This window comes from Oratosquilla oratoria, chromosome 23, assembly GCF_046742065.1.
Source record: "Oratosquilla oratoria isolate Oo_2021 chromosome 23, ASM4674206v1, whole genome shotgun sequence".
NCBI classification, from domain to species: domain Eukaryota; kingdom Metazoa; phylum Arthropoda; class Malacostraca; order Stomatopoda; family Squillidae; genus Oratosquilla; species Oratosquilla oratoria.
This window is the reverse complement of record NC_134799.1, coordinates 20,559,862-20,586,508: the sequence shown is the minus strand read 5'-3', so window position 1 is coordinate 20,586,508 and position 26,647 is coordinate 20,559,862. Positions and strand designations below refer to the sequence as shown.

At 41.8% G+C, this 26,647-nt stretch overlaps 3 protein-coding genes across 3 annotated transcripts in view; 1 reads left to right on the top strand and 2 right to left on the bottom strand.

The window, feature by feature from the left end:
* Positions 1 to 4,732: 4,732 nt before the first annotated feature.
* LOC143037734 (general transcription factor II-I repeat domain-containing protein 2-like) lies at positions 4,733 to 5,053 on the bottom strand. Its single transcript, XM_076206282.1, has one exon. The coding sequence runs from the start codon at positions 5,051 to 5,053 to the stop codon at positions 4,733 to 4,735; it is 321 nt and encodes a 106-aa protein (XP_076062397.1).
* Positions 5,054 to 5,059: 6 nt separating this feature from the next.
* LOC143037733 (general transcription factor II-I repeat domain-containing protein 2-like) lies at positions 5,060 to 5,551 on the bottom strand. Its single transcript, XM_076206280.1, has one exon. It carries the CDS (start codon positions 5,549 to 5,551, stop codon positions 5,060 to 5,062), a length of 492 nt encoding a protein of 163 aa, XP_076062395.1.
* Positions 5,552 to 24,355: 18,804 nt separating this feature from the next.
* LOC143037732 (uncharacterized) overlaps positions 24,356 to 26,647 on the top strand; it is an 82,724-nt gene continuing 80,432 nt past the window's right edge. Inside the window, exon 1 of the mRNA XM_076206279.1 lies at positions 24,356 to 24,780. Within this exon, the coding sequence (XP_076062394.1) occupies positions 24,592 to 24,780 (189 nt within the window). The 5' untranslated portion in view covers positions 24,356 to 24,591. The remainder of the gene's footprint in view (positions 24,781 to 26,647) is intronic.

Here is a 26,647-nt window from a genome sequence, read left to right as displayed (position 1 = left end):
GTCCTTCCTCAACAGACATTCCCCTCTTCCCCAAAGCCCCCTTCACCCCATCCATCCACCTCATCCTAGGACGTTCCCTCATGTTCACTCCCTCCACATCTGCCTTCCATACCTCTTTTACTAGTCTTTCTTCACTCATTCTTTCCATGTGTCCAAACCATCCTAATACTCTTTCATCACCCCTATCTCCCAATTCCCTTTCCACCCCAGTTCTCCTCCTCACCTCCTCATTTCTCACTCTATCTAGCCTAGTAACCCCCATCATACTTCTCAGACACCTCATCTCAAACACATTCAAACTCCTTAAGATGAGGGTTGGAGATGGGACCCAATGAGCATTGCTCTTTTCGTGTATACTACAATTAGGTAAATACAAGGTGTTTGGGATAAATATAACACTTTTTCAGAAAGAAAAAAAAAACATCATATCTTGGCCAAAAACTGATGTATTCTCAAAATTCAAAGTGCATCTCTTAGGGGATCTTTTCCCAAATACAGGTCACTCAAAGAAGCCACCCTGAGCCTCCATCACGGCCTCTGGCAGGACCTGAATCTACAGCACACGACCTTCATGGTGTCCTTTGAGAGATGCCTGAACACCAGCTTGATCCTGGCAATCAGCTCATCCTTGGTGTTGCAAGCAGTATGATTGGTGTCTTTTTCAACTGCACCCCACACATAATAGTCCATGGAGTTACAATCAGGTGAATTGTGGGCTAGATGTTGGGACTGGTGAAGTCGTAGAAGTCCTCAGACAGCCACTTCTAGGTTTTCCCGGAGGTGTGACATGGAGCTGAGTCCTGCTGCCACATGTATGGTCTTCCTACAGTCATCCTCTCCACCCAGCACTTGACAACAGTGGACAGCAACTCAATATAGCCATCTGAAGTGAGTCTGACTCCTTCTTCAAAGATGTGGGGTGGCCTTTGCTGGAAACACACCCAAAGACCAATAATGTTTGCTATATATATTAAAGATATGGATAAAGGAATTGAAAGTTATATGAACTTCTTTGTGGATGATGCAAAACTGTTGAAAAAAGTGAACACTGTAGAAGATTGTGAGTCACTGCAGAGTGATCTCAATAAAATATGGGAATGGAGTAAGAAGTGGGAGATGGAATTCAATATTAAGAAGTGTAGTATAATGGAATTTGGAAGAATAAAAAAAAGAATAGTGGGATCATATAAATTGGGAGAGGAAGAAATTAAAAAAAGTGGAAAATGAGAAGGACTTGGGAGTCATTATTATGAATAATATGTCCCCTGAGAAACATATAAACAAGATTTTTGGAGAAACTTACAATTTAATGAGAAGAATCAAAGTGGCATTTACATACCTGGACAAAGAAATGGTAAAGAAAATACTAGTCACTTTGATAAGACCAAGATTAGAGTATGCAGCGATGACGTGGTCACCAAGTACAAAAAAATGTATAACAAAACTTGAAAGAATACAAAGAGCAATTATGAAATTGGCACCAACACTCTCAGAACTATCATATGAGGAGAGACTAGCAAAACTTGAGCTACAGACATTGGAGCAAAGAAGAGAGAGAGGAGACTTGATAACTATCTATAGAATCATGAAAGGCATAGAAACTATTGACAGAGAGGATCTAATAAAATGGGATAGTAGAGATACAAGAGGACACAGAAAGAAAATCAAGAAAGACAATTGTAGAAGAGACCTGAAAAAGGACAGTTTTCCCACAGGGTAATAGATGTTTGGAGGAAGTTAGATGAAAATGTGGTGTGCGCGAAAACAATACACAAATTTAAAAACAGTCTAGATAAAATGAGATATGAAGACGGGACACAACGAGCATAGCTCCCCTTCCTGTAAAATACAACTAGGTAAATACAATTTGAGGGAACTTGGTCTTCATGAAGCGCAGAACTTCATGCAGACTGTAGGCTAGCCACCTGCATTGTTCTATTGGTCTTGGCAGAAGTTCTCATCTGAGAAGAACCAGAGCATCCCCGGCTCGACTGGGTGTTTGAACTTGATGAGGAGTTTCTTGGGTTTTGTAAGGCAGTTCTTCTGGATCTTGGCAGTGAGTAGTTGGCCCTTTCGCCTCTTGCATGAAGAGTAGTGAAGATCCTCATTCAGCGCTTTCTTCATAGTTGCCACTCCGATGCCCATCTCTCTCACCAAGGTTAACATTGCCTTGCCTGGATCTTGCCACACCTTTTATTGCAGCTTGATGAATTTTGTTGTGTGGACAGAGTCAGAATGCCTGCTATGATCCTTCCTGCTAGCCATTGCTTCCATATCTCCATCACAATTCTCCAGCTCACATCTCATGGCCTTCATGGTATTCAAGGAGCACTGAGCTGCAGCTAAGTTTTCCAAAATTTTTAATCTGACGCGAATCATCATGATGTGGGTCACTCTCTTCCATTCCAGTGCTTTCCAGTCATCCATGCTCTCTAGCTCTCACACCCATCAATAGTACACAGAATCAGCTATCTGTTTCACTTTACTGCTATTAAATTCTTCTAATGGTTCTGAAATGACAGAAGATAAAAAAATTATCAAATTTGTCTTGAACACCCTGTACATGTGTATGTTTATATATATATATATATATATATATATAATTATATATATGTATGTATATATATATATATATATATATATATATGTATGTATATATATATATATGTATATACATATATATATATATATTATATGAACTAAAAGACAAAGTGGTTGGGAAGTGTGGAGTTTCAGGAAAAAATCATAGTGGAGAATTATGGTGATGTGTCTAGAGAGTTGATCATAGCAAATACAGTGTTTAGGAAGAAAGTCAAGCATAAGTACACATGGGAGAGGGTGGTGGATGGAAGGGTGGTAGATAGAGCATTAATGGACTATATAGTGGTAACCAGGAGTATAGTAGGAAGAGTTAAGGATGTACATGTTCTAAGGTGGTGGAAGGTAAGTTGAGAGTGGAGGATAGATGGAGAAAGAGGAAAAGGACAAAAGGTAGGGAGGTGTCTGCTTAAATGAGAAAGAAAAGGAGAGGGAGTACAAGAAGCTAAGAGATGAGTGGGAGGGAGTGAAGGATAGAGTGGAACTATGAGTGGAAGAGGAATGGTGATGGTTCAAGGAGGGAGTCACAAGATGTGCAAAGATGGTGTGTGGAAAAAGAGGACGGGAGGATATAGAAGGAAGAGTAGTGAGTGATGGGATGAGGAAAAAAAGTAGGCTGTGGAAGACAAGAAGAGAGCTTTCACAGATTGGTTACAAAATAGGACAAGAGAATCGTATGAAAGGTATAAAGAAAAATGAAGAGAAGTAAAGCATAAGATAAAGGAGGTAAAGAGGAAGGTAGATGTGAAATAGGGTAAGATTATGACAGAAAATTTTGAAAGTAATAAAAAGATGTTTTGGAAATAAATCAAGATAGGAAGAGAAGGCAAATCAAGTAGAGAAGAAAAGGTATAAGGTACAGATGGAGAGATGATAATGAAAGAGAAGGCAGTAAGAGGAAGTTGGGCAGAGTATTTTAGGGAGTTGCTAAATGTGAAGGAGGATAGAGAGGGAAGGGTAGTTGCAGTGGGAAGTGAGAGGAAAATGAGCATGATGAGTGAGGAAATTGTAGGACAAATAAAGAAAGATGAGGTGAAGGCAGTTGTTAAGATGATAAGAGCAGATAAGGCACCTGGGTTGGATGGATGCCATGCAGAATGTCTATAAAAAGGAGGTACAGTGATGGTGGACTGGCTGGTGAGGTTATTTAATGTTTGTTTAAGAGAGGGTAGAGTGTCGGAGGACTGGAGGAGTGCCTGTATAGTTCCACTTTACAAAGGAAAAAGGGACAAGTGTGAGTGTAGTAGTTTCAGAGGGATCAGCTTGTTAAGTGTAGTTGGGAAGGCTTATGGGAGGGTCTTGATTGAGAGGATTAGGAGAGGAACAGAGGGAGTAATTGGTGAGGAACAGTGTGGGTTTAGGACTGGTATTGGTTGCATGGAACAAATTTTTGTAGTAAGACAGATATGTAAGAAAGCCTTAGGAAAAGGTAAAGATGTTTTTGGGCTTTTAAGGATCTGGAAAAGGCTTAGAAGAGGGTAGACTGGAAGACATTGTGGGAGGTATTGCAGACATATGGGATACGAGGAAAGCTTTTTAGAGAAGTCAAGATTTTTTACAAGAATAGTAAAGCTTGTGTTAGAATCAGAAATGGATAGAGTGAGTAGTTTGAGGTAAAGGTGGAACTTCATCAGGAATGTGTGATATCACCTTGGCTGTTCAATTTATACATGGATGGGGTGGTGCAAGAGGTAAATGCAAGGGTAGTGGGTCAGGGATTGGAGGGATTGAGGAAGTTAGTGACAGAGTTTGGGAAGGTGCACAAAAGAAGGAAGTTGAAGATAAATGTGGATAAAAGTAAGGTGATGGTATGTACAAGGGGAGAAAGTGACAGCAGACTGGAAATGAGCACTAAGGGAGAGAGATGGGAGGAAGTGAATAGTTTTAGATACTTGGGTTCAAATGTGGCAGGAGAGGGAGGAGTGGAGGTGGAGGTAGTATGTAGATTGAAAGAAGCGAGTAAATGCCTTAGGGCAGGGGCGGGCAACCTTTTCAGAGTGAGGGCCAGATGAGACTTTTGCAAGGAGGCCGCGGGCCGGAGTGAAAAACGAAATCCCCAGACTTCCTCTATTTTGTACAACACATTGAATACAATTAATAAATTATACAAGAATTGCATAGAACACCCTACAGATCAATGAGACTGCTGGTGTTGTTTGCCATGAAGAAGTATTTCCATGCCTGGTTCGATGGTTGAGGTAGACAACAGAATAATGTCATTGAGGTGGCGGTCTGAGAGTTGGGAGCGAAGGTGAGACTTCGTGTACTTCATTTTGGAGAAGAGCTGTTCGCAACAGTAGGTGCTGCCGAACATGGCCACAATGCGTTGAACATGCGCAATGTATTTTTGAAAATTGTTAGAAGGGAGGACGATGTCGCGGAAGAAGGACAACGGAGAAGAGGTGCGGAACTTCGCCTTCATTTCATCGTTGCACTGCAGCTCCACCAACTCCATCTGCAGTCAAAAGTCAAAAGGAGCAGTGAAAAGCTTGAAGTTCGCAGCCAGCACCCTGACTCCTGCAAAACGGGAAGCAAATTCCTCACGCAGAGAAGTGACGACACTAACGCAAGTGTCCAGGTCCACGTCGTCAGGGGCACAAGCAGCAAGGCGAGGAAAATGCACAAACTGACCAGAAGCCAATTGAGCCTCCCACAAGAGCAGCTTAACCTCGAAGGCAGTGATGTGCGCGTACATATCTATCACGAGAATATCTTTGCCTTGCAGCATCATGTTGAGGGCGTTCAGGTGCGCCGTGATGTCCGTGAGCAGGGCCAGGCGAGCTAGCCACCGCGGATCAGAGAATTGATCAGCGTGGGGAAGGTTCTTCTGACATAGGAAGGTGGCAATCTCCTGCTGTAGGTCGCACAAACGAGACAGCATGGCCCCACGACTCAGCCAGCGTACCTCACAGAAGTAGAGCAGGTCGTTGTAGTGCACGTTCACCTCGTCCATCAGTACTTAGAACTGACGATGGTTAAGGCTGCGGGAGAGGATGGAGTTGACGACCTTCACGACAGACATGACATCAACGAGGTTGGCAGACTTGGCGCACAGGGACTCTTGGTGGATGATGCAGTGCATCATGTTAATGGGCTGAGTGTATCCGGCGGCTTCACAGTGGCGCACTAGCAGCGAAGCGGCGCCCTTCTTCTCCCCAACCATCGCCGGGGCACCGTCGGTCGTCACGCACACAAGACGGGAGAGGTCCAGGGAGTGCTGATCAACACACTGAAGCACGGCGTCGCAGATGTGGTGGTGCCAGTGGTGGTGCCGCGCAGCGGGACAAGCTGGAGGATTTCCTCACACGCATGGAGGTCAGCGGTGACGGCGCGAATGAAAACGAGGGAAAAGGCGACGAAGTTCAAGTTGCGTGTTTTGAGTGAGTCGTGCACGTTGTCCGACATATCCTCGATGCGACGACGAACGGTGCGGGACGAAAGGCTCACGCTCTCAAAGGCAGAACGCTGCTCTGGACAGACGGAGTCCACTACAGCGAGGAGGCATTCCTTGATGAAGTCCCCATCCGCGAATGGCTTCATTTGGCGAGCAAGGATGCGGGAGACTTCATAACTGGCGCGCGTCACCTTTTCGGCCTCAGCATTCTGCTTGAGGAAGAGCGAAGTTTGTTTCTGCAGGTTGCCTGATAGTCTAACAATGGTGTCCTTTCTCTCGGCGGGAGACATCGACGGAAAGTTTGACGATCGGTGCTCTGTCTCCCAGTGGCGGCGAACGTTGCACTCTTTTAGGACAGCCACACTTTTCAAGCATATGAGGCACTGGGCCTGTCCAAAGCGCTTGATGAAGAAGTACTTCTCCCACTCAGGGTTAAGGTCCGATGCTCGAGGTCCACTTTCCTCTTCTTAACACGCTGGGTCGCAGACATGATGAGCTGAAAAGGAAGAAAATGAGGTATATCAACAATGAATAAGCGAAATAATGGTGCATTTATTGTAAATGTACGTCATCTAATTCAAATATAATTAGTTGCTACATAATTTTAGTGGTCGTAATTGATTTTTTATAAGAAATTACTTTAATTAATTTGTACTGACCAAAAAGCTTACGTACCTTATATCAACGTGAAAGTCTAACGGACACTGACCGCTGGGTAGTGGTGGGCAGATACCGGTAAAGTTACCGGTAACAACCTTAACGATACTTTACCGGTAAAAATTCTGGTACCGTTAAGGTTGCGTTAACCGATAAGCTATACCATAGCACTCAGAGAGCGGTAAGCGCGCCTCGGCTTGGTGGCACTGAGTGACGGACTGACGCCTGACGGCCGACAGACCCAGTATCCCGCTAACGTTACCGGTAAACTTTTACCGTTAAGAGAGTGTACCGCTAAGGTCTCGGTAAGCGCGTCTCGGTTTGGTGGTACTGACTGGCCCGGAGTCCCGCTAACGTTACCGGTAAACTTTTACCATTAAGCGAGTATGTACCGCTAAGGTCTCGGGAAGCGCGTCTCGGCTTGGTGGTATTGACGGGCCCAGCGTCCCACTAATTTTACCGATAAACTTTTATCATTAAGCGAGTATGGACCGCTAAGGTCTCGGTAATTTTTTACCATTAAAACCGTTTTTTCGGCATTTTCTTTAATTTCTAAAAAACAATAATAATAATAATTTTATGCCTGAGATCAGCATACGAAACTATATCTGTGAAAGTTTCATCGAAAAATTCCGCGTGTCGCCAAACGGAAAATACCCATATACAGTATATATATATATATATATATATATATGTATATATATATATATATATATATATATATATATATATATAATATATATATATATATAATATATATATATTTTTATATATATATATTTTTTTTTTTTTTTTTTTTTTTTTTTTTTACATTTTGCCTAAAGCACCGGCAGGCATGTAGGGTAGGTTGGTGCTTCCATCGCCCGTTCGTGATGCAGGAAGGATTTTTATAGTGACGACGTCACAAAACTTGAGTTGTGACTTCACACCATAATAGGATGAAATTTCTTTAAAGATTTAAGTCATAAAGGCGACTCGAACTTGGGACGTCACTACTACCTCACAAGTCTTTTACCGGTAAAGTACCGGTACTCTCTGTAACGGCACTGTTGTTTACCGGTAATTCCGGTACTGAAATTAGCACTACCGTTGGGGTCTGGCTGCTCTGGCAGTGGCAGGATCATAAACCGTGCTGTGAGGAGCAGAGTTGCCAAGACAGTGTACAGTAGTAGTTTCAGTTCGGAACAACGGCAGGACAATGAAATTCACACGAATTATTTATTCTCTTATATTTTTGTAATTAGCCACAAGGTGCGACACTAGAAGTGTCACACGAGCAATGTATATATATGTTTTTATCATTTAACAATTTTTGGAAATAGACTCATCCACTGGGATTCGAACCCTTGCCTAGGCGGCTAAGTAAGGCCTTTGCGTTATAAGACGTAAGCCGCCTAGGCAAGGGTTCGAATCCCAGTGGATGAGTCTATTTCCAAATATATATATATATATATATAAATATATATATATATATACATATATATGTATGTATGTATGTATTTACCTAGATGTATTTTACGGGAAGGGGAGCTATGCTCGTGGCGTCCCGTCTTCATATCTCGTCTTCATATCTCATTCTATCCAGACTGTTTTTAAAATCATTAATTGTTTTTTGCACACACCATTTTCTCATCTAACTTGTTCCAAACATCTATTACCCTTCCTCATTTCCTTCAATTGAAAGAAGGGAAAGTTCCAGAAGATTGGAAAAGAGCAAATATAATACCAATAGATAAAGGGGGAAACAAGGAAGACCCTACTATCTATAGACCGGTCTCTCTTAAAGTACGATAGCTAAAATGTATGAAAGAATCATCAAAACTAGATGTGTAAGGCATCTGGAAAATAACAAAGTACTAAATCCAAGGGAATTTGGATTTAGACAAGGACGATCATGCGTCACAAACTTAATGTGTTTCTATTCAAGGCTAATACATGTAATACATGAAAGAGATGGATGGGCTGATTGTGCATTTCTAGACTTGAAAAAAAACTTCTGATAAGGTGCCACATAAGAAATTACTAAAGAAATTAGAAACTGCAGGAGGAATACAGGACAAACTGCTGAAGTGGATGGAAGACTTCTTGCATGAAAGAAAAATGAGAGTGGTGGTAAGAGACAAACATTCTAATTGGGATGAAGTGATTAGTGGAGTTCCACAAGGAAAGGTTTTGGCCCCAATAATGTTTGCTATATATATTAATGATATGGATGAAGGAATTTAAAGTTATATGAGCTTCTTTGAGGACGATGCAAAATTGTTGAAAAAGGGAACAATGTAGAAGATTGTGAGTCGCTACAGAGTGATCTCAATAAAGTATGGGAATGGAGTAGTAAGTGGGAGATGGAACTCAATATTAAGGGACCGTCAGGTTGCTTTATAAGGGAGCATGTCCTATAACTTTTTGAATCTCTTTGATGAACTTAGGTATAATTACCATTTACATTTGTCTATAATTCCCCTGGGTATTGTATTCCTCACATGTATATATAAAGTGTAGTGAAGATATAATGAAGTTATAATGAAGTTTAATGAAGCTGTAATTAATCATATGGAAATCCTTCCACATAATTAAGCTTGGTATATATTGCAAGCTTAGATTCTGGGGAATATTTGTTATATTGTACATTTGACCAAACTTATACCTCTGATTTTTTGTGAATTTTCTTTTCTGAACATTTCAAAGATGCTGCAAAATTCAGGTTTCATAAATAGAAAAAAAAATAAAATAAAATTTCTTTTATCTTTTAATATAGGAAATAAAGAGCATAATTTTATCTTTCAAATGAAACAAAAATGACAAAAATCCATCAAGAACAACCGAAGAAATAACAACAAAAAGAACAAAAACATTAAATGTACATGAGAAGGCATTTAAATTTTGCGCGACATTTTTAAAAGGCCCCAGCCCCATAGTCCCCGCTTTTGGTCACTTTACCACTTTTACTTTTCACTTTTTTTCTCCTCTCGTTTCTTGTCTCTTCTTTCGAGGGCAGACTTATGAATATGGGTGTAGGGTTCTTCAAGAAGAGGAACAACAAATCCTTCTTTATAACCAACATTGTTGGATGCTGTCCTCTTCGTTTGTTTGTTTTTTTCCTTCTCGTTTCTTCATCTGGCACGCAAGGGCCTTCACTGCATTCTTCCTCCTTGCTCGCTGGCTTTTCGTCAATCTTGCCATGATTACCGCAAGAAATTACAGTGAGGAATCAAAAATATGAAGCACGGTGAGAGCTTCAAAAGAACGTGACCTCACTTTGACGTTTGGATGGGTACTGATGCCCTGATGTGTGCTATTTCTGGATCTACGCTTGTGGGAGGAGTTGCTAAATACCTCCATAAACACAATTCCGTAGCAAAAAACAAAATAGCTATAGAAAAAATTAACGCTATTCCAATATACAGAATATTTGATACGCAATGGGGTTGCCAGAGGTTGCCAATAATTTATCTATTTTATTCTGTATAAAAAGATAGAAACGAAATACAGCTCTATAACTTTGTAGGAGTGTTGCCAACATCATAGAGATTCTTTTTAAATGTTTTCCTAAAATTCGTTCATGTACCAGATTTTTTCGAATAATTGCCCCTGACGGACCCTTAAGAAGTGTAGTATAATGGAATTTGGAAAAAGCAAAAGAAAGAATAGTGAGATCATATAAACTGGGAGAAGAAGAAATTAAAAAAGTAGAAAATGAGAAGGACCTGGGAGTCATTATTATGAATAATATGTCCCCTGAGAAACATAAACAAGATTTTTGGAGAAACTTATGATTTAATAAATAAAACCAGTGTTTACACTTAACCACACTGGTGACCCTGGAATGACACGAGTGCCTAGAGTGATTAATGTGACAGAGTGAGGAATGTGCTTCCAAAACGGTGCAAAACAGTTATGGGTAACGTTATACTAAATACCTTAATGCTATGGCATATAAACATATTTCGGGAGTTTATTACGTAGATCTACACGCAAGCACGGCAAGTTAGAATCTGCCCGAGGCGTTGCCTCGGGGTATGGGGGTACGCGTCTCTCACCTACTTTCCTGGTACTCTGTTGCCAGGTGGAATTTGTAGGTAGAACAATACAGACAAACATATACATGTATACAAAATGACGTAAAGAAACAAGAGGACAATTACATATAATGAGGAATATGCTTGCAAAACAGTTAAGGATAACGTTATACTAAATACCTTAATGCTATGACATATAAACTTGACAAGAGCGCTTACGCTCAGTGCGTATGCCTAGCGACATGTAAAATGACGTATATAGGCGATTATATAGTTGTACATAGGGCACTTATATAATGTAATGACTACATAGGCTTACTTATATAGAACGTTTAATATATATATATATATATATATATATATATATATATATATATATATATATACATATGTGTGTGGTCAGTGCCAAACACGCAGTACTTTTGGTAGGAGTTTATTGCGTAGGTCTACACACAAGTATGGCAGGAAGTAATCTGTCACAAGCGAATGCTAGGAGGCCTAGCCTGGGCATCAAGACGCGCTCGTGTCCTACTTCCTGATACATTGTTGCCAGGCGGGAAAAAGATTAGGTAAAACAATACATACAAACATCTCTAGGTATATATATAAGAATACACAGAAACAAGAGAACAATTACATATAATGAGGAATATGCATGCAAAATGGTTAAGGGTAACATATATTTAATACCTTAATGCTATGACGTGTACAATTGGCATAGACGCATACGCCTGTAGCGTACGCCTAATGACGTATATATAATTGGTTATATAATTGTGTATAGGGCACTTATATAATGCACTGACTACATAGGCTTACTTATACAAAACATTTACAATAAATATATGTTGATATTAAGTACTCATGTATAATAAAGAAGTGTTACTTGTACAATAAAGGAGATACATATATAATAGATATATACAATAATTAAGTAAGGAAGGGCTTGCCACAATACTCCCCTCTTGAGAGAGGCTAGGAGGGAGGGGAAGAGGTGATACGGTGGCCAAGGTCATTGGCATCAGCTGTGGGTGGTATGGAACTCGGTGGGATGACACTGGAAGTGTCAGAAGTGGATGAAGTAGGAACAAGAGGAGTGGAAGGTGTTAATGGTATGTCTGGGGTTACATGGAGACGGGTCTTCGGGCGAGGAGAAACAGGGAGGAAAGCTGATTTCAAACGATCAATGGAAACTAAGGTTTCGCCTTGAGGTAGGTTAAGGATGAAGTACTTAGGTTCACGTCGAATGACATCATAAGGACCAGAGTACGGAGCTTCCAAACTCTTACGAATTCTGTCGACTCGTAACCAAACTTTAGAGCAAGAGTGAAGGTCGTGAGGGAGATAGGGTGGAGGAGGTGTATGGCAGTCACCGGATGCGAGGTCTTGGAAATTGATAGACTGCATTTCCTTGATAAGACGAAGGATGGTTGTGTCGTCCGAGGAGGGGGTGTGTTCCTGAGTAATGGCAACAGAAGGGCATAACATATGAGCGCCAGTAACGGCGGTAAATGGGGAAAATTTCGTGACGTGAGGTGTCATGCGATAGCCAAGAAGGACGATAGGTAAGGAGTAAAACCAGTACCTTGCCTAGCGCGAAGAGCTGATTTCAGAGAACGGTGGAAACGTTCAATCATGTCGTTAGCTTGGGGGTGATAACTAGTAGTACGCATATGGTGTAAACCAATAATAGATGAAAGCTTAGAGAAAAGTTCACTCTCGAACTGGGAACCTCTATTCGTGATGACATGAAGTGGAACACCGAAACGGCATATCCCAACCATTCACAAAAGAAATTGCTACAGAAGTGGCAGTAGTGTCAATGAGGGGAATTGCTTCAGTCCAACGAGTAGCTCGGTCAATGCAAGTCAACAAGTATTTGTAGGGGAGAGGGTAAGGATAGTTAGGAAGATTAGCAGGGGACAACGGTCCTACAATGTCGATGTGTACTGATTGGAAGTGGTCAGTAGGAGTAGATATAGGGGAAACAGGAGAGGAAGTGTGGCGGGTAGTCTTAGACTGTTGACACCTAAGGCATTGTCTCACAAATGTCTTTACATCTCTGTCAATGTGTGGCCAGAAGTAACGTTGTTTGACCAACTTAGAGGTAGACTGAACACCAGGATGAGAAAGGTTATGCAAAGAAGAGACTACGTCATTACGTAAGGGTAATGGAACAAAAGGTCGAGGAGTCTTGGTAGAGGTATCACACCAGAGTGTCAAATCAGAGGGTAAAGTGAATTTAGAGAGTCTAGGCTTGAAAGTTTCCAGTTCGTCATATGTTGTCTGACTTTGAGCGATGCCACTTAAGTCAAAAGCGTCGAGTGTAACAGCGCACGACGTGCTAGATAAGCAATCAGCGACGACATTGCTGTCGCCGCGGATATACTCGACTGTGGAAACGTATTCTGAGAGAACAGAGAGTTGTCGTTGTTGTCTGTCAGTTTTAGCAAGAGATTTAGAGTAAAAGGCAGCTACGAGGGGTTTGTGGTCAAGAAATAGGGTAACCGTATGTCCACCAATGAGAGTCCTGAAATGCAAAACTGCGAGGTAAGCAGCTCGCGGTCGTAGGTGGAATAGGTACATTGTGTGTCAGAGAGTTTCTTCGAATAAAAACCTAGGGGTGTTGGCTCGCCGTCTATAACTTGATAGAGAGCGGCGCCAACGGCTAGGCTTGAACTGTCAGTCACGAGTTGGTAGTTTGTCGGTATTAGGAAAGGGTAAGCTAATGTTGGACAGTCCAGTAAGGCTTGCTTTAAATTATTGAAGGAGTCCTTCGCTGCGTCAGTCCAAGTGAGACACTTTGAAGAAGGATATTGTTTAAGAAGCTCAGTAAGGGAATAGACTACGGTTGCAAAATTAGGTATCTTGGGCCGAATTTTTTTTTACCATACCCATGAAACGGCGCAAAGCCTGTGAAGTCTGAGGCAAAGGGAAATAGAAAATGGCCGTGGTACGGTCTTTAGGTGGCTTAATCCCTTGTGAGCTAATCTCGTAACCGAGAAAGGTAAGGTTTGACTTGAAGAATTGACATTTGTCAAGAGAAAGTCACATGTTATGCTGAGCCAAAATGGAAAGAACAGTTTGAACATCTGAAATATGTTCTTCAAGGGTCTCACTAGCAATCAGTACATCATCAAGGTACGTAAACGTGTTGTTTACGTTAGCTAAGAGAGTATCTATAAAGCGCTGAAATGTGGCTCCGGCTTTTTTCAATCCAAAGGGCATGTACAAGAATTCAAATAAACTAAAGGGCGTGCATATCGCAGTCTTAGGAATGTCTTGTTCAGCTACAGGAATCTGCAGATATGCACGTTGCAAGTCTAACTTAGTGAATATAACCTTATTCTTAAGTGACATGGTGAGAGAGCGCAAGTGTGGTATGGGATATTTGTCATTTACAGTTACATTGTTTAGACCTCGGTAATCTCCGCAAGGTCTCCAGGAATGTGGTTCTTTCTTGGGAACCAAATGAAGTGGGGACGCCCAAGGTGAATTGGAGCGTCGTATGATTCCTGCATTAAGCAAAAATTGAAACTCATCCTTTGCCGCTTTGAGCTTCTCACCTGTCAATGGCCTTACTTTAAAGGATATAGGGGAAGAATCACCTGTATCAATTTGATGATAGGTTGTAGTTTCTACTGGTGGAGGATCAGACAGTTGTCGGGGCGCGGTAAGTACGGGGAATTTTGAAAGAAGAGCAATGGCTCTTGAATCGATATCCCCATAATGTACCGCGTGTGAAGAGATAGGGAGAGGAGAAGCCTTAAGGGGAATGGTGCATGCAGTGGACGGGTCAGAGAGGATGCGATTTCTACAATCAACTACTAGTGAATTATGGGTTAAAAAGTCCGTACCAAGAATTGGGCGGACGACATCAGCAACGACGAAGGACCATGGGAAAGAACGTCTGATAAGTTGAATCCCAAGTTCCACGTCGACTTCGCCGTACGTACGAATTCGGGTACCGGAAGCAGTAGTAAGTTGTACTACCGTGGAACGGAGCAATGGAGTTAAACTTGGGTCGTAGGGAATGAGAGAGACTTGAGAACCGATATCTATAAGGAATTCATAGTTCTTGCAACCTATAGTGGCACTAATGACGAGAGGCAGTCCTGCGGTTGCAAGGGATACTTCTACAGACTGCCCATCGAGTTTCCCGACATGTTAAGCTGAGGGCCTGGGGATGAAGGACGTGAGTTAGGGCGTCAGTTGGGGCGCGAGCTAGACAACACGTTAGCACTAGTGTGGGACAATATGCACCACTTTTTGCAAGTTCTAGCACTGTTGCCGTAGAAAAGGTGGTAACGGCACACTCGTGGCCTTTGGCCGTCATTGAATGGAATTAATCCGAGTGGAAAGGTAGTGGATGCTGAAACACGTGTAGTGGGGTTACCACTACGAAACACTGGCACACTATCACTCCGCGAAGCCCTTGGCACAGGATTGTTCACCGATGACGCGCTTATCCCTTTGTTTCCGTGGCCATGGGCCATGAGAGTATCGGCGACGCGGGCCAATTCATCAAGGGAACCGGCGTGTGTCACAAGTAGTGGTCGGATGTCACTTGGCAATGCACGCAAAAACTTCAGGCGGATGAAGTCGTCGTCGACACCGAGTTGCTTCCCTATGGTGCGAAGTTCTCGTAGGAAGGTCGTCGGTTTGTCGTACATTATATTGTTCTGGTGGACCAAGGCATCGAAGAGTTCCGGCGGAGACCTGGTAAGGACGTCGATCAGCGCCTTCTTCAAGCGGTCGTAGTCACCGGAAGTAACGACATCGTCGTCGAGCTGGTTGAACACTGGGATGGTTAGGTTTGCTAGTGCGTGGTTGTACTTCGTTTGGGGGACGGTTATGTTGGCTAGTGCGAATTGCGCCTTTAGCAACGAAAACCATCTTGCTGGCGATGCTTCGTCGAATGGTGGAGGTCGAACAGCGACGGCGGCCGAAGTTGTGGAATGCGCAGAGGAAGAAGTGCTTCCTGCTGCTGCTGCTGTCGTTGAAGTGGCTACATTGGTTGTAGGCGGAGAAGGGGGATTCATGGTGTCGTTGTCGGATGTTCCCCAGTATACGTGTTGTGTGTCGTATACGTGTTGTGTGTAGATCTAAAGGCTGTTAACAATGCCGCACACTCCGATTATTTCTAGCGCACTTTGAAGTTCGTAAATGCGTAGTTCCATGCGCGTGACGAGTCACATTTTATGAATACGCATAGGAACTTAACCACGTAATTTGTATGACCCTAAATCACTTAGGTATGGAGCACTGGGTATTAGGGTCACTTGGGCACTGTCACTCCAGGCACTGTCACTATGGCCACTGTCACAGGAGGTCACCACTGTGGTAAGTGCCAAACACGCAGTACTTTTGGTAGGAGTTTATTGCGTAGGTCTACACACAAGTATGGCAGGAAGTAATCTGTCACCAGATAAGGCTAGGAGGTCTAACCTGGGCATCAAGACGCGCTCGTGTCCTACTTCCTGATGTCACAATTTTTGAAGTCGCGACACCCAGCTCGCTGTCTCCCCTTCCCATTTTCTCTCGTCTGATTTCTACCCGTTTCGGACTCCAATTCCCTATACTCGGGGGAATTACCAGAGTCCTTAAGACTTCTAGTAGCTACATCCTGTCCTTTCTCCTTCTCCTTATCCTCATCAACTGTTGTGCCATTTTGGCGATCAATTTCAGTGCCTTAACGAAGTGAGAGACTTCTAATTATCTAGAACCCCCCCCTTTTTGATTCGTGTTCCCATAGCCTAACCCAACGGTTTTTACGCGCCCAGGCCGTCACACCCCCTCCCCCCCCCCATGTGCGCTGCCACATATTTGTTTTAAGCTAGGCAATTAGAATAATTAGGATTGTATCTAACCCGCTCGTGAACAGTGTCTACCTCAAGGAACAATTGGAACTGTGTCACCTACCACATGAACATTATTCGTAGTACCCTTCAACACTAGTGGCGGGAACGTAGAACTATTGGCACCGTCGGAAGCCGGCTAGCGGGCATTTTGACCTGACATCCCGCAGGACACAGGTCAGTCTAAACATCGAGTTCATCAAAGGAGGTCGGACCGCTCATTCTCGGAAGTCCAATCGTGTCCTTTCCTCCCTCATGTGACTGTTGGGGATTTTCATCCTTGAGAGCCAATCGAGTGTCGATTATTTGGGTACAAACCCCTCCCGCAAGAACTCTAAGAGTGCAGTGCGATTGACCGGGACTACGTCGGTGAAGTGTATTACTTGCAAGCCCATCTCAGCGCCCGCCCAGGCCGTCACCCCCCCCCCCCCACCAAAAGCGGAGCAGCGCCGGTCGGAGCTCAGCAGGAGACCGCGCTAATTGAAGACGTCTCCACAAGCAAGACACATATTAAGTACAGATACTTTAACAATAATTTCATTAGCTAGGAAACACGCGCAGGGAATAGATAGGATGTATGGGTGAAAGCCAACTGTTAAAACCCTTATTTAATGTCAAGTAGCATATTTCTGGTGTTTAATTATTTAATTCATTAAAACTCACAATAGGAGTTCTGGGTTTCATTAGCCTAGGACGGTTCACTTAATGAGTTGTCCCATCATACACCCTCCTCTTTGATCTACTCTCACGCTTGCCTTGGAGGGAAGGCGAGTGGTCCCGAGATGTGATACAAAGCTCCTGGACTTCGGTTCCCCAACTACAGCTATCTTCCCCCTCCCTTCATCAATCACTTAAGGTACGTGTTACCCACACCACCTCATCCACCACCTTCTTCCACTGTCCAGGAATTTGCGTCACCTGATACATTGTTGCCAGGCGGGAAAAAGATTAGGTAAAACAATACATACAAACATCTCTAGGTATATACATAAGAATACACAGAAACAAGAGAACAATTACATATAATGAGGAATATGCATGCAAAATGGTTAAGGGTAACATATGTGGTAAGTGCCAAACACGCAGTATTTTGGTAGAAGTTTATTGCGGAGATCTACACACAAGTAAGACAGGAAGTGATCTGTCACAAGCGAATGCTTGGGGGGCCTAGCTGGGCATTAAGACGCGCCCGTGGCCTACTTTCTGTTACATTGTTGCTAGGCGAGAAAAAGATTGGGCAAAATAATACATACTAACATATCTAGGTATATACATAGAAATATACAGCAACAAGAGAACAATTACATATAATGATGAATATGCATGCAAAATGGTTAAGGGTAACATATATTTAGTTCCTTAATTCTACGACGTGTACAATTGGCATAGACGCATACGCGTTTAGCGTACGCCTAATGACGTATGTATATTCGGTTATATAATTATGTATAGGGCACTTATATTGTAATGACTACATAGGCTTACTTATACAAAACATTTACAATAGATATATGTTGATATTAAGTACTCATGTATAATAATGAAGTATGACATATACAATAAAGGAGATACATATACAATAAATATATACAATAATTAAGTAAGAAAGGGCTTGGCTACAGTACTCCCCCCTTGAGAGAGTAGCGTCAGTGAAGAAAGTCTTTAGTAGTAGTAAAAATCAGATTTATTGTGAAATCTGACTGCCCTGCCTGAGCGACTTTTGTATGGGAGAGCGGAAGTATGAGGGTGGGAGGGAGGGGAAGAGGTGATAGGGTGGCTAAGGTCATTGGCATTTGTGGGTGGTATGGGATTCGGTGGGATGACAGTTGAAGTGTCAGAAGTGGATGAAGTAGGAACAGGAGTGGAAGGTGTTGAGGGTATGTCTGGGGTTACATGGAGACGGGTCTTAGGGCGAGGAGAAACAGGGAGGAAAGCTGGTTTCAAACGATCAATGGAAACTGAGGTTTCGCCTTGAGGTAGGTTAAGGATGAAGTACTTAGGTTCACGTCGAATGACGTCATATGGACCAGAGTACGGAGCCTCCAAACTCTTACGAATTCTGTCGACTCGTAACCAAACTTTAGAGCAAGAATGAAGGTCGTGAGGGAGATAGGGTGGAGGTAGTGTATGGCAGTCACCGGATGCGAGATCTTGGAAATTAACAGACTGCATTTCCTTGATAAGACGAAGGATGGTTGTGTCATCCGAGGAGTGGGTGTGTTCCTGAGTAATGGCGACAGAAGGGCATAACATGTGAGCGCCAGTAACGGCGGTAAATGGGGAAAATTTGGTGACGTGAGGTGTCATGCGATAGCCAAGAAGGACGATAGGTAAGGAGTAAAACCAGTTATCTTGCCTAGCGCGGAGAGCTGATTTCAGAGAACGGTGGAAACGTTCAATCATGCCGTTAGCTTGAGGGTGATAACTAGTAGTACGCATATGGTGGAAACCAATGATAGATGAAAGCTTAGAGAAAAGTTCACTCTCGAATTGGGAACCTCTATCCGTGATGACATGAAGTGGAACACCGAAACGGCATATCCAGCCATTTACAAAAGAGATTGCTACAGAAGTGGCAGTAGTGTCAATGAGGGGAATTGCTTCAGTCCAACGAGTAGCTCGGTCAATGCAAGTCAACAAGTATTTGTAAGGGAGAGGGTAAGGATAGTTAGGAAGAGTAGCAGGGGGCAACGGTCCTACAATGTCGATGTGTACTGACTGGAAGCGGTCAGTAGGAGTAGATATAGGAGAAACAGGAGAGGAAGTGTGACGGGTAGTCTTAGACTGTTGACACCTAAGGCATTGTCTTACAAATGTCTTTACATCTCTGTCAATGTGTGGCCAGAAGTAACGTTGTTTTACCAACTTAGAGGTAGACTGAACACCAGGATGAGAAAGGTTATGCAAAGAAGAGACTACGTCATTACGTAAGGGTAATGGAACAAAAGGTCGAGGAGTGTTAGTAGAGGTATCACACCAGAGTGTTAAATCAGAGGGTAAAGTGAATTTAGAGAGTCTAGGCTTGAAAGTTTCCAGTTCGTCATCTGTTGTCTGACTTTGAGCTATGCCACTTAAGTCAAAAGCGTCGAGTGTAACAGCGCATGACGTGCGAGATAAGCAATCAGCGATGACGTTAGTTTCGCCACGAATGTACTCGACTGAAGAAACGTATTCAGAAAGAACAGAGAGTTGTCGTTGTTGTCTGTCAGTTTTAGCAAGAGATTTAGAGTAAAAGGCAGCTACGAGGGGTTTGTGGTCAAGAAATAGGGTAACTGTATGTCCGTCAATGAGAGTCCTGAAATGCAAAACTGCGAGGTAAGCAGCTAATAACTCGCGGTCGTAGGTGGAATAGATGCGTTGTGTGTCAGAGAGTTTCTTCGAGTAGAATCCTAGGGGCGTTGGCTCGCCGTCTATAACTTGATAGAGAGCGGCGCCAACGGCTAGGCTTGAACTGTCAGTCACGAGTTGGTAGTTTGTCGGTAATAGGGAAGGGTAAGCTAAGGTTGGACAGTCCAGTAAGGCTTGCTTCAAATTATTGAAGGAGTCCTTTGCTGCGTCAGTCCAAGTGAGACACTTTGAAGAAGGATATTGTTTAAGAAGCTCAGTAAGGGAATAGGCTACGGTTGCAAAATTAGGAATCATGGGCCGAAATTTTTTTATCATACCCATGAAACGGCGCAAAGCCTGTGAAGTCTGAGGCAAAGGGAAATCGGAAATGGCCGTGGTACGGTCTTTAGGTGGCTTAATCCCTTGTGAGCTAATCTCGTAACCGAGAAAGGTAAGATTTGACTTGAAGAATTGACATTTGTCAAGAGAAAGTCGCATGTTATGCTGAGCCAAAATAGAGAGAACAGTTTGAACATCTGAAATATGTTCTTCAAGGGTCTCACTAGCAATCAGTACATCATCAAGGTACGTAAACGTGTTGTTTACGTTAGCTAAGAGGGTATCTATAAAGCGCTGAAATGTGGCTCCAGCATTTTTCAATCCAAAGGGCATGTACAAAAATTCAAATAAACCAAATGGCGTGCATATCGCAGTCTTAGGAATATCTTGTTCAGCTACAGGAATTTGCAGATATGCACGTTGTAAGTCTAACTTAGTGAATATAACCTTATTATTAAGTGACATGGTGAGAGAGCGCAAGTGTGGTATGGGATATTTGTCATCTACAGTTACATTGTTGAGACCTCGGTAATCTCCGCAAGGTCTCCAGGAATGTGGTTCTTTCTTGGGAACCAAATGAAGTGGGGACGCCCAAGGTGAGTTGGAGCGTCGTATGATCCCTGCATTAAGCAAAAATTGAAACTCATCCTTAGCAGCTTTGAGCTTCTCACCTGTCAATGGCCTTACTTTAAAGGATATAGGGGAAGAATCACCTGTATCAATATGATGATAGGTTGTAGTTTCTAATGGTGGAGGATCAGACAGTTGTCGGGGCGCGGTAAGTACGGGGAATTTTGAAAGAAGAGCAATGGCTCTTGAATCAATATCCCCATAATGTACCGCATGTGAAGAGATAGGGAGAGGAGAAGCCTTAAGGGGAATGGTGCATGCAGTGGAAGGATCAGAGAGGAGGCGATTTCTACAATCAACTACTAGTGAATTATGGGTTAAAAAATCGGTACCAAGAATTGGGCGGACAACATCAGCAACGACGAATGACCATGGGAGAGAACGTCTGATACGTCGAATCCCAAGTTCCACGTCGACTTCGCCGTACGTACGAATACGGGTACCGGAAGCAGTAGTAAGTTGTACTACCGTGGAACGGAGCAGTGGAGTTAAACTTGGGTCATAGGGAATGAGCGATACTTGAGAACCGGTATCTATAAGGAATTCATAGTTCTTGCAACCTATAGTGGCACTAATGACGAGAGGCAGTCCTGCGGTTGCAAGGGATACTTCTACAGACTGCCCATCAAGTTTCCCGACGTGTTAAGCTGAGGTCCTGGGGATGAAGAACGTGAGTTAGGGCGTGAACTGGGGCGTGAACTAGGTAACACGTTAGCACTAGTGTGGGATAGAATGCACCATTGTTTGCAAGTTCTAGCACTGTTGCCGTAGAAGAGGTGGTAACGGCACACTCGTGGTGTTTGACCGTCATAGAAGGGAGTTAATCCGAGTGGTAAGGTAGTGGGTGCTGAAACACGTGTAGTGGGGTTACCACTACGAAACACTGGCACACTATCACTCCGTGGAGCCCTTGGCACAGGCTTGTTCACTGATGACGCACTTATCCCTTTGTTTCCGTGGCCATGGGCGATGAGAGTATCAGCAACACGGGCCAACTCATCTAGGGAACCGGCATGTGTAACAAGTAGTGGTCGTATGTCACTTGGCACCGCACGTAAAAATTTTAGGCGGATGAAGTCGTCGTCAACACCGAGTTGCTTACCTATGGTGCGAAGTTCTCGTAGGAAGGTCGTCGGCTTATCATACATTATATTGTTCTGGTGGACCAAGGCATCGAAGAGTTCCGGCGGAGACCTGGTAAAGACGTTGATTAGCGCCTTCTTCAAGCGGTCGTAGTCACCGGAAGTAACGACATCGTCGTCGAGCTGGTTGAGCACAGGGATGGTTAAGTTCGCAAGTGCATGGTTGAACTTAGTTTGGGGGACGGTTATGTTAGCTAGTGCAAATTGCGCCTCTAGCAACGAAAACCATCTTGCCGGCGATGCTTCGTCGAATGGTGGAGGTCGAACAGCGACGGCGGCGGAAGTCGTGGAATGCGTAGAGGAAGAAGTGCTTCCTGCTGCTGCTGTCGTTGTTGAAGTGGCTACAGTGGTTGTAGGCGGAGAAGGGGAATTCATGTTGTTGTTGTCGGATGTTTCCCAGTATACGTGTAGCGTATCGTATACGTGTTGCGTGTAGATCAGAACTGAACAATGCCGCACACTCCGATTATTTCTTGCGCACTTTGAAGTTCGTAAATGCGTAATTCCATGCGCGTGCCGAGTCACAGTTTATGAATACGCATAGGCACTTAACCACGTAATGTGTATGACCCTAAATCACTTAGGTATGGAGCACTGGGTATTAGGGTCACTTGGGCACTGTCACTCCGGGGTCACCACTGTGGTAAGTGCCAAACACGCAGTATTTTGGTAGAAGTTTATTGCGGAGATCTACACACAAGTAAGACAGGAAGTGATCTGTCACAAGCGAATGCTTGGGGGGCCTAGCTGGGCATTAAGACGCGCCCGTGGCCTACTTTCTGTTACATTGTTGCTAGGCGAGAAAAAGATTGGGCAAAATAATACATACTAACATATCTAGGTATATACATAGAAATATACAGCAACAAGAGAACAATTACATATAATGATGAATATGCATGCAAAATGGTTAAGGGTAACATATATTTAGTTCCTTAATTCTACGACGTGTACAATTGGCATAGACGCATACGCGTTTAGCGTACGCCTAATGACGTATGTATATTCGGTTATATAATTATGTATAGGGCACTTATATTGTAATGACTACATAGGCTTACTTATACAAAACATTTACAATAGATATATGTTGATATTAAGTACTCATGTATAATAATGAAGTATGACATATACAATAAAGGAGATACATATACAATAAATATATACAATAATTAAGTAAGAAAGGGCTTGGCTACACATATATTTAATACCTTAATGCTGTGACGTGTACAATTGGCATAGACGCATACGCCTGTAGCGTACACTTAATGACGTATATATAATTGGTTATATAATTGTGTATAGAGCCTTATATAATGTAATGACTGCATAGGCTTACTTATACAAAACATTTACAATAAATATATGTTGATATTAAGTACTCATGTATAATAAAGAAAAGTTACTTAAACAATAAAAGAGATACATATACAATGAGTATATACAATAATGGAAGGGGCTTGCCATATATATATATATATATATATATATATATATATATATATATATATATATATATATATATATATATATATATATATATATATATATATATATATTGCATGTATAATCAAGGGGTATTACATATACAATAAAATAAAGGAGAGTTACGTATACAATAAACATATGCAATAACTAAGTAAAGAAAGGAATTACTACAGTCCGACGTATGTATCTGTAAATCTTTGATCTTGTACTGGTCTCTTACTCATCCCATTGCCCAAAGAGGACAGTAACGGTTTGTAGTATTGCTGTGCTTTTCAATCCCCGAGCGAGACTCTTATGTTGGGTTTGACGCGTGGCAGATCTCGGCATCCTAATTTCATACCAGCAAGCCTTGAGTGCGTATTCACTTAATATACAGAAAACGGGTTACTTTCGAGGGTTTTATCCCTTTTTCTCTTCGAGTATGAACTAGTTTTAAATTCGCTTTTGATATTAGCTTGGGTTAAGTCATTTAAGGTATTCCAGGAGTAGCATTACGCAGTTGTGTGCGCATATGTGCACAAAATTTTGTAGCTATCGCCTTATGATTTTATTCAGCAATGGTACTTATCATTCCTCTGTTGAAAAGTTGAAACATTACCACGATGGACTCGTTGACTAAGGGAATAACTGTTTTATTTCTCTATTAAATAGAGAAATAAAACAGAATAAATAAATAAAAATAAATAAAAATCGAATAAAATAAATAAGTAAATAGACTATTTACTTATTTATTTTATTCTATTTTTCAGATGTTGCTACGCGATTCTGTTCAGGCACAGTAATATCACAGAATAATGTATGTATGGCATTTTTCTGTTAAAGCTAAGTTGACAGTCTTTCACATTCTGGATTACACAATCTAGTTTCTTGATATAATAGGAAAGCCATTTCCTGCCACAACCGATCAGCTCAAGTCACGTACAACGCTCTGGCGGCGAAAAAAAAATTGAAATTGATGAGAAACACCATAATTAGAATTACCTTCCAATTGTCCCTGAGATAACATTATGAAGTGCCTTTTGTTAAGAAAAAATAATGCACTGCAAAGAGTCGGGGTTTAAAGTCGAAACAGTCGATTCGGAGATGTCAATAGCGTACGCCAGTCAGCGTATAGCTGTAAGTTCAAGTGCACGTAGAACATGCCCAGGATTCCCTTGGCCATGGTGTGGATGTCGAGTCTTCTACTAATTGTGCAAACGTATGTTGCATTAACAGATGCGGTCGTCAATGATATATGCAAACCAATAATAGATGAAGAAGGATATCATACCAACGCCTCATCTCTATGCAATAGGCATGGCAAAAATAACTTCAGCTGTAATCATCAGGTGAGAAGTTTGAAATCTGTTGCTGAAGTTCAAGTTGTGCATGTTTAGAAATGCAATACAACCCACTCATATTTTTTGTTATACTTATTTTTGTTTATATACAACCATACTATGCGGATGTGTACATAAAAATTCCACATTTACTGTAGGTACAAGAGAAAACGTGTATATCCATATAATACTAACTTTATGTGGACACGAATGTGGGAGTTTGTTGCACCACAACATTAGAAGTTGAATATACACATTAATTGTTTATTTTCAGAATAACACATAAGGTTGGGTGGTGGCAGTAATTTCTGAAAGCGTAGACATAGGAATCTTAGGGATTCCGTTTTAACAACGCCCACTTCAAATGGTCGTTGTTAAAACGAAAACCCTTGTAACATGACGAAACCACGCTTGAGCCCGTATATGGTTTGAAACCAGCACCTAAGATCTATCATAGACTGTATTTACCTAGTTGTATTTTACGGGAAGGGGAGCTATGCTCGTGGTGTCCCGTCTTCATATCTCATTTTATCTAAACTATTTTTAAATTCATGTATTGTTTTTGCACACACCACTCTCTCATCTGACTTGTTCCAACTGTCTATTACTCTGTGAGGAAAGCTGTTCTTTTTCAGATCTCTTCTATAGCTGTCTCTCTTGATTTTCTCTCCGTGTCCTCTTGTATTTCTATCATCCCATTTTATCAGATTCTATCAATAATTTCTATGCCTTTCATGATTCTGTAAATAGCTATCAAATCTCTCTTCTTTGCTCTAGTGTCTGTAGTTCAAGTTTTGCTAGTCTCTCTTCATATGATAGTTTTGAGAGTGTTGGTGCCAATTTTGTAATTGCCCTTTGTATTCTTTCAAGTTTGTTAATTTTTTTATACATTTTTTTGTACTTGGTGACCACATCGTTGCTGCATATTCCAATCTTGGTCTTATGAAAGTGATTAGTATTTTCTTCACCATTTCTTCATCCAGGTATGTAAATGCCACTTTGATTGTTCTTATTAAATTATAAGTTTCACCAGAAATCTTATTTATTTGTTTCTCAGGTGACATATTATTCATAACAATGACTCCCAGGTCCTTTTCATTTTCACCTTTTTTTTATTCCTTCTTCTCCCAATTTATATGATCCTGTTATTCTGTTTTTGCTTTTTCCAAATTCCATTATACTACACTTTTTAGTATTGAACTCCATCTCCCACTTCCTACTCCATTCCCAGACTTTATTTAGATCACTCTGTAGTGATTCACAATCTTCTTCCATGTTCACTTTTTTTAATAGTTTTGCATCATCTGCAAAGAAGCTCATATAACTTTCAATTTCTTCATCTATATCATTAATATATATAGCAAACATTATTGGGGCCAAAACTGTTCCTTGTGGAACACCACTTATTACTTCATCTCAATTTGAGTGTTTGTCTCTTATCACTACTCTCATGTTTCTTTCTTGCAAAAAGTCTTCCATCCATTAAAGCAGTTTGCCCTGTATTCCTCCTTCAGTTTCTAATTTCTTAAGCAACTTATGTGGTACTTTGTCAAAAGCTTTTTTTAGGTCTAGAAATGCACAATCAGCCCATCCATCACTTTCTTGTATTATAGCTATTAGCCTTGAATAGAAACATATTAAATTGGTGACGCATGATCGTCCTTGTCTGAATCCAAATTGCCTTGGATTTAGCATGGTTTTTTTTTCTAGATATTTTACCCATCTACTTTTGATAATTCTTTCACAAATTTATGCTATTGTACTTGTTAGAGAGACTGGTCTATAGTTTGTAGGGTCTTCTTTATTTCCCCCTTTATATATAGGTACTATATTTGCTTTTTTCCAATCTTCTGGAACTTTTCCTTCTTTCAAGGAA